The sequence below is a fragment of the Engystomops pustulosus genome, chromosome 1 (genome assembly GCF_040894005.1).
Source record: "Engystomops pustulosus chromosome 1, aEngPut4.maternal, whole genome shotgun sequence".
In the NCBI taxonomy this organism is placed as follows: domain Eukaryota; kingdom Metazoa; phylum Chordata; class Amphibia; order Anura; family Leptodactylidae; genus Engystomops; species Engystomops pustulosus.
The window spans coordinates 13,570,081-13,585,362 of record NC_092411.1 but is presented as its reverse complement, the minus strand read 5'-3'; the positions used below and the strand labels follow the sequence as shown (position 1 = coordinate 13,585,362).

The 15,282-nt window shown below is 45.2% G+C and overlaps 1 protein-coding gene across 6 annotated transcripts in view; it reads left to right on the top strand.

The window, feature by feature from the left end:
• The window catches only part of ZNF532 (zinc finger protein 532), a 46,755-nt gene that overhangs the window by 27,145 nt on the left and 4,328 nt on the right, over window positions 1–15,282 (top strand). For all 6 annotated transcript variants that reach the window (XM_072133442.1, XM_072133428.1, XM_072133436.1 and 3 more), the window contains 5 exons: window positions 1,349–3,684; window positions 6,831–7,012; window positions 7,100–7,276; window positions 10,434–10,596; window positions 11,193–11,477. In XM_072133442.1, coding sequence (XP_071989543.1) covers window positions 1,375–3,684; window positions 6,831–7,012; window positions 7,100–7,276; window positions 10,434–10,596; window positions 11,193–11,477 — 3,117 coding nt within the window. In that variant the 5' untranslated portion in view covers window positions 1,349–1,374. The remainder of the gene's footprint in view (window positions 1–1,348; window positions 3,685–6,830; window positions 7,013–7,099; window positions 7,277–10,433; window positions 10,597–11,192; window positions 11,478–15,282) is intronic.

The window sequence follows — 15,282 nt, the reverse complement described above, 5'->3', positions numbered from 1 at the left end:
TACGTATGTGTAATGTGTTTGGTATTCTGTAGAAGTCTAGGGGACCCTGGCAGACAGTCTGGCCTCCTTCCTATGCGGGAGGGGCGGGGGATGGCGCTTTACCCTCACTATAGCTTAGGAATGTGAGATTCTGTGTATACAAGAGTAACATAAGATGATCCTATCCATACCTCCTCTCTGAGTGATGGTGACCACTATAATGACCCCTTGTGTGACCCCATGTAGACCCGGAGCGTCCACTATATATCATCATTCTGTATTTGCTCCCAACTCGTGTTGAGCTTTCTCTAATGCAGAGCTGTAGGGTAAAGCATGGTGGATGGAACAGTAAAATTATTGTAATTCCTGTTCTAGTCTGCTTTCAATGCAATCCTCTAGTGGCATCTGCCGGTAGCCAGAATTTTCACCCATGGTATACAACCCACGTCTTATTTGTGTGGCCATGTCAGGTACTGCAGCTTGTCCTTGAGAGATGCTAAGCAGCAATATTAAACAGAGCCATGAAGATGAGCAGGATGCCTTGTCTTGTTTGTAGAAACAATTTTTGATTGGTTATGATTTGTCCTTTGGGCCTCCATGAATTCTAAAACTTGTCTAAACTTATAGAAAATCTACCATGAAAATCCATCCTGATAAACCAGGGACATTACTCCTAGACCCAGGCAACGGGACTGTGGTATCTTCTTATATGTGTTATCTATGTCCTCATTCCTACTAAAATCAACTTTTAAAATGATGCTAATGAGCCACAAGGGCTCTGCAGGCTGTTAACAGAGGCCATCTATGCTAGAGCTTCACAGGCTGTTGCACTGTACAGGAGCACTTTCCCCCAACCACTGTGTGAGATTACAGCAGACAGAGGGAGGTGAAAGTGCTGAGGGTGCAGGGGGAAGGTGAGACAGTGTAACAGCCTGCGAATCTTCAGCACAGATCTTCTGGTAATGCTTCCCAGAGCCCTTCTGGCTCATTAACATAATTGTAAAAGTTGGTGTTAGAAGAAAGGAGGCGATGGATGACAAATACAAGAAGATCACCACAGTCCCGGTGCCTGGATCTATGAGTAATGTCCCTGGTTTATGACGGATTTCCGTGGGTCGATATTTGATCTTCCCGGGATCCGTGGTCAAACCTAAACCAATCGGCTTGCTTAACCTAGCATTATGTCATCACCTTATGAAATAAAAAATAGCCCTTTAAGATCAATAATCTTTTTTTTTTTTTTAGTTCTGCATTTGGCTTCTATGAATAGAATTATACATTTTTGTAAAATAGGTTCCGCCAGATTTGAGAAAAGTTATGAGATATCAGCCGGCTTTCATTAACTCATTGTGTTCATTTTGCACGTTAGGATTGAATGAATACAAGCGCGTGATCATGGGAGATATGAAGACCCCGGACTTCGATGACCTTCTTGCAGCCTTTGACATTCCTGACATGGTGGATCCGAAAGCAGCCATTGAGTCTGGGCACGACGAGCACGATAATCATATAAAGCAGAACGCCCAAGGAGACGACGACACTCACGTCCCGTCCTCTTCTGACGTCGGTGTAAGCGTTATAGTGAAAAACGTAAGGACCATTGAATCCTCAGAAGCTTCCGAGAAGGACTCTCATCACTCCGCGGGTAACGGTTTACATAATGGCTTTCTCACCATCTCTAATCTCGAACGTTTTAATAAAGAAGGTCTAAAATCTCTCAAAGAAAAGGTAATGGTGTCTGGAAATGTTCAGAAAGACTCCGTCTTTAACCAATTTAGTCCCATTTCCAGTGCTGAAGAGTTCGATGAGGATGAAAAAATTGAAGTCGATGATCCCCCTGATCATGTTGACCTGACCACAGGCTTCGGTTCCAACATGTTAACTCAACGCCCAAGTGAGAGAGAGAAGCTTCAGGTGGTGGAACATTTGCTAAAATCTGGAAACGCCATTGCAAGCAATGGCAGAAAAAGCAAGGGTTGCCAAAAAGGCTTTGAGATGGCCACGCTAAATGATTCAAAGATGAAAAAGGAGGATAAACTGAAAGATGGTGCCCAGAGGGCGGCCGATGGGAAAGTGCAATCAGAGAAGGGAGAAGTCAATGGGGAGAGTCTATCACTGTTGAAGTTAAAGTCTTCGGCAAAACTTTCTTCGTGCATTGCGGCCATTGCAGCCCTCAGTGCTAAGAAGACAACCTTTGACTCAAAAGACCTACAGTCCAATATGGAGGAGTCTCCTCCGGTGCCAAAAGAAATAAGTGATAGTCAGTCGGCAAATGTCAAGTGTCCTGATGCTCCGTTGACTGTTCAAAGCCTCATCGATGGAGTAAAGAAGGCCCCTGTGAAACCAAGCGATAGTCCGAGAAGTGTCTCAAGTGAGAATAGTAGCAAAGGTTCTCCATCCTCTGGTGGTTCAACTCCAGCCATCCCAAAAGTAAGGATAAAGACCATCAAGACTTCATCTGGTGAAATTAAGAGGACTGTTACCAGGGTGTTGCCGGAATTTGACGCAGAAGGAACCAAACAGTCTTCAGATCAGTCACCTTCGATGGTAGCATCACCAGTTCTGTCATCTCCTACATCTGCAACAGCTATTCTTTCTTCTCCTTCTCCTTCGAGAACCACCGTGCAATCAAGTCCTGCAACCAACACTGCTGCTTCTACTGATGCTCCTCCAAAACAGGTCACCATTAAACCTGTGGCCACAGCCTTCCTGCCAGTATCTGCAGTGAAAACGGCAGGCTCACAAGTAATAAACTTAAAGTTTGGTAACAATACTACAGTGAAGGCTACAGTCATATCTGCTGCGTCAGTCCAAAGCGCAAGCAATGCTATCATTAAGGCTGCCAATGCCATTCAACAGCAGACCGTGGTGGTTCCAGCTTCGAGTCTTGCCAATGCGAAACTTGTGCCAAAAACGGTGCATTTTGCCAACCTCAACCTTTTGCCTCAAGGTTCTCAAACAACAACAGAACTTCGCCAAGTGTTGACTAAGCCCCAACAGCAGATAAAACAAACCCTAGTACCCACCACTGTGGTGACACCGACTAAAAAGGTATCCAGAGTTCAAGTGGTGGCTTCTTCGCAAAGTTCTGTGGTGGAGGCCTTTAATAAAGTATTGAGTAGTGTTAACCCGGTTCCCGTATATGTTCCCAATCTCAGTCCACCAAGCAACGCAGGAATTACTCTGCCGGCCCGTGGATACAAGTGTTTAGAATGTGGAGATGCTTTTGCCTTGGAAAAAAGTCTTCTGCAGCATTATGACCGGCGTAGTGTACGCATAGAAGTCACCTGCAACCATTGCACAAAAAATTTAGTTTTTTATAATAAATGCAGCCTGCTCTCGCATGCACGTGGACATAAAGAGAAAGGGGTTGTCATGCAATGTTCGCACCTTATCCTAAAACCAGTCCCAGTCGATCAGATGATCGCCTCTCCCCAGAACAGTGTTTCCACTCCAACTACACCGGCTCCTCGACAAAGTCCCGCTGCTGTGGTGGCACATACAGTAGCAAAGGTTGCGCCTGCAGCTTCCAGCCCAGTGATATCCGCTCCAGTGAGTGCCGCAGTCACGCCTGCTATGCCTTTAGATGAAGATCCGTCTAAGTTGTGCCGGCATAGTTTGAAGTGTTTGGAATGCAATGAGGTTTTCCCGGATGAGACTTCCTTAGCCACACACTATCAGCAAGTGGTGGACACCAGTGGGCAGGTAGGTAACTTGTATAATTACACTACATTGTCCATTAAAGGGGTTTTACCACGAAGGCAAGTAAGGCCCTATCCATGGGATAGGGCCCAACTTGCTGAGCAGTTGGGGGTCGTTTGCTCCATTAGTCCGCGGAGCAGCGAGGGGTCAGTCGGATCCCTCGTACTCTGGATCTGCAGGGGTCTCAGCACTGAGACCCCCACTGATCAGCGTGTTAGGCCTATCCTGTGGATAGGGCCTAACTTGCCTTTGTGGGGAAAACCCCTTTAACGTGGACTTCTTCATTTGATTGTGTGCCCGAGTGATGCCTATTGAAGCATGGTTTATGGTTCCAAACCTTTAAATGAAACCTTTAAGTTCCTGATATGGACTTGGGCTTTCTTCGGATCCCCGTCGCACGTACACTGCTCAAAGTGAAGCTAAGCTTGGAAAACACATTCTTGGGCGCGTGTGCAGTTAAGTGAGTTGTACTTACCATGTGCAAGGTGCATACGCCAAGGGTCCTAGATGACTCAAGTCACCGCCACCCCCCACTGCCTTTCCCATTTGGATTCTCTGAAAAGCCAACGACCCTTGTAAGCAGTAGTGGATAATATCGGTCGTTTGGGCAGTAGCCCAGGGCCCAAGCCTTCAAAGGGGCCAATGGCCACCCAGACCACCCACCAAATTTTATCGTGAGAAGGACCTTCACCTATGAAATCCATCTACATATTCTCCTGCTCTAAATATACATGTACACAAGTGCCAGTTCAGCACCTTTTGAAGGGCCTCCAAAGGTCCTGAAGAACCCTAGGGTGTCAATAGGGAAAAAATGGAATGTATACTTATCCCATCCCAATGTGGAGTGGGATTCCAAAGTTGTAAAGATTCCAAAGGCGCCTCAATACTTCTGTTTTTCAGTCCAGGTTCTTGCCAAATGTTCTGGAGTAGGGGGGATTAGGACCAGCTTCAGCCAAAGAACGGTCTCCTCAGATCATGAGACATGGCTTCCGTTTTTCATTTTGTTATTCCCTGGTCTGAGGAGTCCACTTACTGCCTACAATTGGTCCAGTTGTCTCCAAGAACTTCCCGTGTCAATGTGGTAACTGGGAGCCAGAGCAGGATAGTTGCCCATCTTTTCTTGTGGATTTCTCACTTAAAGGAAATACACCACATGGATGCTGTGCTTCTTGCACACTAACCTGCTGGTGTGTACATATTGAAACAGGATCCATTCTTCTTTTATGCTTCTTAACGAGGTTTTCTTTTATTGGAAAAGGACCAGATTGTGTAAACAAAAATGTAAAGAAACGCAAACTTGCCTTTCTGGATTCCAATTCCTTCTATCTCTGGAGCTTCCTGTCCCATGGGAAGGTCTCATTCGTTGTGTTTGAACCAATCACTGGCCTTCATGGTCACATGTGAAGGAATGGCACATGACCAAGGAGACCAGAGAGTGGGTAACGTGAACATTGGATATGAAGTCACGACTTCTGGTCAGGTGGGACTAGGGGGCTCCAGGGAGGTTAATATGTGGGGTTCCTTTTATGTTTACACAAGTTATTCCCCCAATGGTTTTTTCTAATGTTGGAAAATTCCAGATTAAAGGAAAACTCCCATCAAAATCCCTCTTGATAAACCATGGACATTACTCACAGATCTGTGAAAATCTTCTTATATTTGTGATGTATGGCCTCCTTCCTTCTAAAAGCAACTTTTAGAATTATGCTAATGAGTCTGAAGGACTACCCTAGCCCATCTGGCTTTACAGACTGTTGCACTCATCCTCTGCCCTGCTCCCTTAGCACCGCCCCCTTCCTCTGCCTGCTGTACATACAGTGGGAAGGGGGAAATGCTCCTGCACAGTGTTACTGCCTATGAAGCTACAGCAAGGAGGGGCTCTGGTAACACCCCCAGAGCCCTTCAGGCTCATTCTCATAGTTTAAAAAGTTGATGTTAGAAGGAAGGAGGCCATGGATAACAATTATAAGAAGATACCACAGTCATGGTGCCTGGATCTATGAGTAATGTTTATCATGGATGTATTTTGACGGTAGATTTCTTTGAATATCTGCAGTACACATGAATGGGGTACCTTATGCCCCCCGTTACTAGCACTTTAGAATAATCTGTGCAGATTAATGATGGCAGGAGACCTGATACGTGACCACTGTATTGGAAGTCTATGTTGCTTAACAAAATGATGTCCTGATGGATTTTCCTAAAAAATTCATAATAGATTTTGGTCTGAAACAGTCGTCAGTTTCCTTGTGGGATTGAGGTTAAACTAAAGTATTCATTATCCTGAAGTACATCGTAGAAGTGATAGAACCATAGAAAATAATACATAACTGAGTAACGCCATAGAACGCAGTGAGGGCGCCATAACCTCACATTACAGACACCTATAAGAATGGGAATATCGCCACCTCCTGGACACAACCGGTATTGCACATTATTTGCTGTTTTGCAGGCTGAACTGTCTGGCAGTCACTATCGCTAAAATGTATTTTCTCTTATTTTAACTAATATTAGGCTTAACTGACTCTCCAATTTCTCACTGTTGGAATAGCCGGGGATGTAATATAGGAAAAAAAGGTCAAACAACCCCAGTAATACTCAGCGATGGCGCACCGCGGGGGGTAATGCGCGGGGGTATGGCGCACTTTGGGCGGTTGCGCAGGGGGGTGCGCCGGACGATGTTGCACTGCTGGGGGAAATGCGCCGGGCGATGTTGCACTGCAGGGTAGTCATAACTAGAAAAAAATTTTGCAGATGTTTGCAGTGCGAACAAAGAGGTGTCCGAATTCTTGAAGAGGTCTGCTCAGCGGTCGAAAAGTTGTGTTTGGGTGAAAGACGCGTCATTGTTCACACTGCAAGCCTGGGCTGCGCTGCGCTTTTTCTACCTCTGATTGTTGACTATATAGGAAGTTGGTAGTGCTGTGCTGCGCTTTTTTTTGGGGTGCTGTTGTTTTTGGGTTTTTTTTGGATATCAGGATGGATCGGTCAGTAATATTAATACCCTGCAAAGTCCCGTTATATTGGTTACTTGTAAAATTATCACTTATTAACCCCCAAAAATATTTATAACGGCAAATATTGGCTATTATCTCCCTATAAATTTAGATGTTGTAGATAACGGCGGGTCCCTGCGTTGTTGTATCTTGCAGAAGACCTGCAGCGTGTGTATGATGCTGCTCCCCAACCAGTGCAGCTTTGCTTGTCATCAGCGCATCCACCAACACAAGTCCCCCTTCACCTGCCCCGAGTGTGGCGCCATCTGCAGGTCGGCTCATTTCCAGAATCACATCACCAAGAACTGTCTGCACTACACCCGCAGGATCGGCTTCCGGTAGGTCCATCTCATCCTCCGCCTCGATGATATTCATATATGTAAAATATTATAAATTTATTAATTTTTATTTTTTCTACTTGCTAGGTGTATTCATTGCAATGTGGTGTATTCAGAGATCGCTGCCCTGAAGTGTCACATCCAGGGCACCCATTGTGAAGTGTTCTACAAATGTCCTATCTGTCCGATGGCGTTTAAATCGGCTCCCAGCACCCACACTCACGCCTACACCCAACACCCAGGGGTGAAGATTGGGGAACCCAAGTATGTATTATTACTATTTTATTTTTTTTTTTTTTTCTGTTTGATACTTTTGCACTGCTATATTCATTTTCCATTGATTGAAGGACGTCTTGTTTTTTGCAGGATGAGTTGTATTATGTATTTGGCATTGTTGTGGATTACATCTAAAATTATTAACTTTTTATTCTTTTTGGGAAGAAATTTGGGGGATAAAACCCTGTCGTTATATTTGGATTTAAAGTTTAGCACCGATGGCATAACTAACATATTTTCTTGATTCAGTGCTCCAATTGTGTCATTACTATACTTTGTGCTTTTAGTGTTTTTACTGTTTCTAATTTTTGCTGCTGATCTGTTGTTAATAACTAGTGAGGGGTGGATCAATTCCGCCTGAGGCGAATTATAGAAAGACGCACCCCCACCCCCCATTAACCCCTTCTGAACGGTCAAAGATTTACCGGTATATACTTTACTTAGTGGCAGTGGTGTAACTTGACGTTGATGGGCCCCAGTGCAAAGTCTGTGCCAGGGCCCCCGACTATAATGTATGGTTCATAGTACTAATCTTCTCATATGGGAAAGTGAGACTTCATGGGCCCCCAAAGCCTCTTGGGCCTGGTTGTGACCGCATACTCTGCACCCCCTCAAGTTATGCCCCTGCTTATTGGTAATAATAAATTGGGGAACCCACCAGTCCCATAATTGATAGAGAAGCCAGTGACACAGGCTCCCCACCATATAATGTGCCATTTCCAGCAGCTTTTTTTTTTTTTAACATGTAAATTCCGTAGCCGCGGCCCGGGACCAGGTGTTCCTTGGTCGTAGCCACACAGTATTTTACTGCCCTGAGATGCCGCCCCCTCCGTCAAGCAGCAGCGCTGCCGCCCGAGGCGCCTTTCTCACGTTGCCTCATGGGTGGTGCACCCCTGAATTCAGCACAAATAGAATTTATTATTAATTTGACCAAACTTTCATATTTTGGTACATAAAAAAAAAACATCCAACCTGCACAAATTTCTTGAGCTGGAATAGTCAGACCTCCACATCATGGTATAAGGTAACTGAGACCTGTTACCGACCGACAGCAAGCAGACAATCTTGTTGAACCCTTATCAGTGGGGACTGGAACCTGTACTGCTGACCATGGCCAGAAACATTATAGGGGTGGGCATATGGCCTTCTGAAATCATCTTGCAGAACCCCCTATTGATGAGGATAACTGCCCCTGTACTGGGACCTGGTACCACTGCCAAGTTGAAGTCATCACACTGAACTTGTTATCACTAAAAGCTAAAGTACTCGGCCCAGGAACTCAAGAAAAGTAGACTTGATCCTTGTACTCCTGGCCTGGGACTTATAAGGGGGAAGACAGATGCCTTCCGTTTTCTTTAAATAAACTTTAATAACATTTTTAAGGCAAACATACAATACAAATACTAATGACCGACAAATGTAAGTAGATAAAGCTAGATTAATCTTCTCTTTATATGCCTGTGCCAAATTTACTCCCCAGAAGAAAACCAGCACCATCTATGTTGTCCCGTTAAAACATAAGCTCCCCCCCCCCCTCTCACAAATGAAATGCAAAAACAATGACTATAGTTAAACAAAGAAAACAAATATTCAGGTGTCCCAAGCCTCCGATACTCCTTCAATGTCCCTCCCAATTTTCAGTGGAGCTTCCTCCCCATGTGGAATGGCCTATCGGGTCTGAGCTTTAGTCTGCCCAAGTTTTCTTTCAGGTCTTCCATAAGGTACTGTCTCGTAAATCGGAATTTTCTCATGGGAACCTCAATTTCTGTATCCGTGAAATTATGCAAATCAACGTCTTTACCAAAAAATCTGCAAATAGTTTGTATGTTCTCTCAGTGTTTGCGTGGGTTTCCTCCGGGTCCTCCGGTTTCCTCCCACACTCCAAAACATACTGGTAGGTTGATTAGATTGTGAGCCTCATTGGGGACAGGGACCAATTTGGCAAACTCTGTGCAGCGCTGCGTAATATATGTGCACTATATAAATATATTATTATTAATACACAGTATAACAAACACTAAGAGAGGATCTGAGAAGAGCTTTTTCAAAAAAACCTTCCAAACCGAAAGCACAGAAAACGGAAAAGTCATTGGAAAAGTTTTAAAGTTCTTCTAAAGTTTTGATATTTGTTCCCCCCTCGCACGTTGACATTACACAAAATTTAAGACGACCCCATTGGCATTTAGCGAGGACTCAGGCAACATAAGCATCAGGAGGACTGTGTAGCCTGCAAACACCCCCCCCCCCTTCTGCCAGGTTATACGAGGGACTGCGGGGGAGGGGATCATCCATCATTAATTTGTCACTTTCTCCTTTATGAAAAATGCAAAACTCTTAAGAAAATGCCCTGGGTGTGGAGGAACACGAGCGGATTTAATAAAATAATAACGCAGGTTGCTTACTTTACGGGGAGAAAACATTGTTCTGCTTTTAACAGGGATGCTAAGTAGGTATTGATTCTACGTTTCACCGTAATTATGCCGCTTTTACAACCTCAATTACACTTCATGTCACCGGGGGCCGGAGGAACTTTGCAGTTTTAATAAAGCAAACTATTTTTAAAGGGGTCTTCCAGTTGATTATATAAATTTGTTTTTCTCACCACAAACTTTTATCCCCTATCTAGAGGTATCAAGTCATTGGTGGCCCTCTCTTGTAGGAATCTACCATGAAAATCCATCCTGATAAACCAGGGACATTACTCATAGATCCAGGCACCGGGACTGTGATAATCGTTTTAGATATGTTACTTATGGCTTCCTTCCATCGAAAATCAACTTTTAAAATTATGCTAATGAGCTAGAAGGCCTCTGAGGTGTGTTACAAGAGCCCCTTTGTGCTGTAGCTTCACAGGCTGTTGCACTTCCCTCTTCCTCTGCCTGCGGTCATTTCATACAATTGGAGGGAAAAAATGCTAATGCACATTGTAACAGCCTGTGAAGCTACAGCACAGAAGAGCTCTGGTAACACCCCCATAGCCCTTCTAGCTGATAAGCATAATTTTAAACATTGATTTTTTAGAAGGAAAGAGAGCATGGATCACCACAGTCAAGGTGCCTCCATCTAATGACCCAATGTTATGGTCATTAGAGGACATCTGCCAGTGTGACTAATGATATTGAATGTTCCTTCTCTTTTGTTCCAGAATTATCTACAAATGTTCCATGTGTGACACGGTCTTCACCATGCAGCCGCTGCTCTATCGTCACTTTGATCAGCATCTCGAGCACCAGAAAGTCTCCGTATTTAAGTGTCCGGACTGTTCCCTCTTGTACGCACAGAAGCAGCTGATGATGGATCACATCAAGGTATGAGAAGAACTTGATGTTCACTCCAAGGGGCTTTCCGAAAGGGGCAGTCATCTCTGTGTCCTCAGATCAGTGCTCAAATATCACTTTGGGATGGACAACCCATAAAGATTTCATAGGTCTAGCATCTGCAAGGTTTGGGAAATTTGGTTACTCTTCTTGGACTCGGGAGTCACTTGAGTGTTTGGTGATCATGGCCTAAACCATGGTCTAAACCAACCCATACATCGAGACAGCGGAACCCAAGAATTTTGGTGGAAGAAGCCAGCTATCTATAGGTTATGGGTCCTTCTATAATCTTCTCTTGGGGGCAGATGAAGATGGTACAGTTGTATTTCAATGTGACCTATTATTTTTGATGGGCAACCACTAGACACCTACCTCCTCCCTATTCAATACACATGCACCACTTGGCGATCTGTTTGGCATAGGTATTTGTATGACAAGCTTTAGAGAACTTGGATCCAAATTATCAAACCATTTGGGCACAAATGGGCAACAATTTGTAAAAGTTTTGTAAGGAATAACAAAAAGGATAAATAACCAATAGGCAATCTCTTTATAACTTGTGCACTTTGTTTTCATTCGTTTGGCAGTCTATGCATGGGACACTGAAGAGTATAGAGGGCCCTCCAAAAGTTGGTTCCACTTTACCCTTGAGCACCAAGCCCACTACCCAGAACTCCACCAGCCCCAGCAAGGAAGAAGCAAAGTCTGTAAATGGAGCAGAGAAAACTGAAAAGAAAGCAGTTGTCCCAGAAAAGAAGACAAGCCAATCGGTCAGGAAGACCGGAGTCGCGGGCTGGACCTGCTGGGACTGTGATCAGTACTTCACCCACAGAGACGTGTATATATCACACATGAGGAAGGAGCATGGGAAGGTAAGGTCACCCTCATCTACTCGTAGTTACCGGTATCCTAATCCAGTGCATTGGAGACATAGAAGGTGGAGAAGTCATCATGGTGGCTGCCATTCATCGGGTTGAGCATAAACAACATTGGGAAGACATGAAGGATCAGTGTAGATTGGATAGAGCTGTCCCCATTCCTAAATCTCCGCAATATTATCATTTTATCTGATATGTGTTGAAAGAGTTCCCCTTTAATCCTATTCTTTAGTACATTTTAATGAAACATAGCATTTTATGTCTTTGTAGTCTAAGCTTTGATCTGCGCTCCCCTTGGCAGTCGCTGCTCTTGTCTTGTGAAATTAGACAGGGAAAAACGGAAGACAACCTGGCTAGCCAACAAAGGGATGTTTCTGAATGTGACAGACGTCTCCCTTTCTGTAGTTCTCCTTCTGTGTGTTCCCCCGGATCATGAATCTTTTACGTAGAGAGCTGCCGCGTTTTACATCTCTAATGTCCTCAGTTGTAAGTAGTGTCGTGCCGCATAATACTCAGCAACAAAGTGAGGCTGATGTCTAGCGGGGACCTTCTAAACTGCGAAAAAAGGTGCCATTTTTGAACCAACTTTTTTTGTAAATTGTTAGGATACATTGATTGAAAGGAAACCTGTCAGAAGGTTTGACCATGGAACCACTATAAGGCACTGTCTATGGAAATCTGTACACATAACATTGTGTAGTAGCAATTTGATTTATATTTCAGGATTGTATTTCCTCCAAGTGTACTAGGGGTGCATCCTCAGCTCTTTGCATTGAGCTACTTTGATGCCATACTGCTTCGGGCTTCTGGTTTAATACTATAGCGGTCACTCAGAGTAGAGGGAATGGGAGTAGTTAAAGGAAACCTACCACTATGGATCTACCTATTAAGGTTTATCCGGTGGTAGGTGGATCTAATAAATGTAAGAATAGCCCTTTTTAGGGCTCATCCTTTACTCCCCTCTATCTTTTCTAATCTTTAATCAGGGTAATATGCTAATTTTCTAAAGAGGCTACTGGGGCGTGGAGTAGCAGGAGCTGAGGCTATACCGCACGGCTACTCCACACCCCAGTAGTCTCTTTGATCCTCCTACCCAGACATCTCCAGCATGCAGCTACAAGGAGCTGCGCACACTCGTCAATAAGGCCGGAGTTCTGCATATGCACAGTAGCTTCGGCTTTGGAGCCGAGACCGCACAGCCGCTGGCCTGTGTTCTGAGCATTCGCAGAACTCCAGCTTCGCAGACGAGTGTGCGCAGCTCCATGTAGCTGTGCGCTGAAGATGTCTGGGTAGGAGGATCAAAGAGGCTACTGGGGCGTGGAGTAGCCGCACCGGGTAGCCTCAGCTCCAGCTACTCCACGCCCCAGTAGCCTCATTAGAAAATTTGCATATTACCCTGATTAAAGATTAGAAAAGATAGAGGGGAGTAAAGAATTTGCCCTAAAAAGGGTTATCCTTACATACATTAGATGCACCTATCATCGCATCAAACTTAATAGGTAGATTCGTAGTGGCAAGTTTCCTTTAATCGCATATAGGTAATAGGTCAGCAGTGTGAGGAGACACCCCGGCCCCAATGCAGATGGACAAGCTACATTCTTGGAATATAAATCCATATTTCACAGTCCTGCTGCTACTAATAACATACACAAAGATCATTGTAAACCATTTCTCCAGGGACAATACTTAATACTGTCTGCAGAAAGAACAGAGCATAGAAATGTGAGGACACATCCCCAGTGCATTTGGAGAATCTACAATCCTGGAATATAAATTCGTATATATCACAGTCCTGCTGCTACTAACAACGCACACAATTGTATGATTACACCTTTAACTTCATCCGAGTGTCAAGTTCTGATTGAATACGGTCCAGAGACAAAGATGCCCAGAGGCTTCTATTACAATCCACCAAATAAGGGATTCCTGATTATTGGGTATTACTGTTGGTGGGGATCCCAGCGTTGTAAGATTGGGGATCCCCTGTATCCTCAAACAAATGAATGCACATGTATCAATAGTGTCAGAATGGGATATGTCGGGCCTCCCAGAGGTGTTAATCTTGAGGGCCCACCCTTTGTCAATAAAATACCATAAATGGTACATAGGATGGATCATCAAAAAGATCTAATAATCTATAATATCGGTATCGTCCTATATGAAATAGATCATAATATCCAGTGATTACTCCATTCACTTCTAAATGAAGATCTTTGGGGCCCATTATAAAGTGTTAGAACCTGGGGCCCACCGGAGGATTCTCTGATGCTCTGGTGGGCCAGTCCGATACTGTGTATGAAGCCACTCTATTCCCCTAATATGGCAAGTGTATGAATGGACTTCTAGTGGATGAATGTGGCAGCTACACTTGGGCAACAGGCGCCTCCATCCTTTTGGGGATTCCTGTATTCATCTGAATAGGGTTAATTTCAGCATCCGATCTGCTGTGTGTGAATATAGTGGTTGGGATCATTTGGTTTGGAATTGCTGGTGTTAATGAGCAAAAAGCATAAATCCTGTAAATGTGCTGAAAAAAAAAACCTCTCAAACTTAAAGGATTTACATGTTGCCCCGCGAGTTTAGAGCCATCACGTAGGATTTAACAGCTGCATCGCTAAAGTGCTGCTTAATCTTTTATGAAATGTCTTATTCACCATCTAAAAGCCAATGGAGATGTAACCGGTGAAAAGAGAGAGGTGAGAGATGAGCTCACCACCAAGCTACAAAGCCAAGTCTGGATGGAGTCTTCTAAGAGTCTCATTCCAAAGATAGACTTCAATGGGAGACTTGCAGCTTGTAAGGAAAGTACAGCCAATGCGTCTGTATGTAGCCCAGCATAGAAAAGCAGTGGGATTCTCCAAGGGTGGTCTCTGCTTTGTAGACTATAGAGAAGCCTACGAGAAGAGGGTAGACGCTGACCTACATCTTACGAGGCCAGACAAGAACAGAATTAATGAGCTGCACCAAGTGCCATGTAAAGGTATCAATCCTCCATTGCAAAGCCCAAAACAGGGATTAAAAATAGGAGGCGGTTAGGTAAAAAATCGGCCAGCCATAAAACGGCTCATCAGAGGAGAGAAGATGGGTCATATCCAACAATGTACTCCTCCGACTTTAGGATAATAAGAGGAAAATTTTTTGTGCAATTTCTCTGTGAGAGCAGTTTTGTATTCATCATCTGTATATTTGGGTTCAGAATCTGGCCCCCAAAGGGAAAATCTACTCCGCGACTTGATGTGAGCTTGTGTATTAATGCCAGAATAGATAAAGTACAAACACTTATACCAACTAAACAGCATTCTGGTGCTGCAAATTTCACAGTTGTGCTGTAATAGAGATTTGGAAATCTTCATACAGTGACTGTTCTGGGCCTCCCATTGGGACTTTCATTGAGCGCCTCCGACTGGGGCTCCCGCTGCCGCGCCTCCGGCTGGGGCTCCCGCTACCGCGCCTCCGGCTGGGGCTCCCGCTGCCGCGCCTCCGGCTGGGGCTCCCGCTGCCGCGCCTCCGGCTGGGGCTCCCGCTGCCGCGCCTCCGGCTGGGGCTCCCGCTGCCGCCCCTCCGGCTGGGGCTCCCGCTGCCGCCCCTCCGGCTGGGGCTCCCGCTGCCGCCCCTCCGGCTGGGGCTCCCGCTGCCGCCCCTCCGGCTGGGGCTCCCGCTGCCTCCCTTCCGGCTGGGGCTCCCGCTGCCTCCCTTCCGGCTGGGGCTCCCGCTGCCGCCCCTCCGGCTGGGGCTCCCGCTGCCGCCCCTCCGGCTGGGGCTCCCGCTGCCGCCCCTCCGGCCTCCAACTGGGGATTCC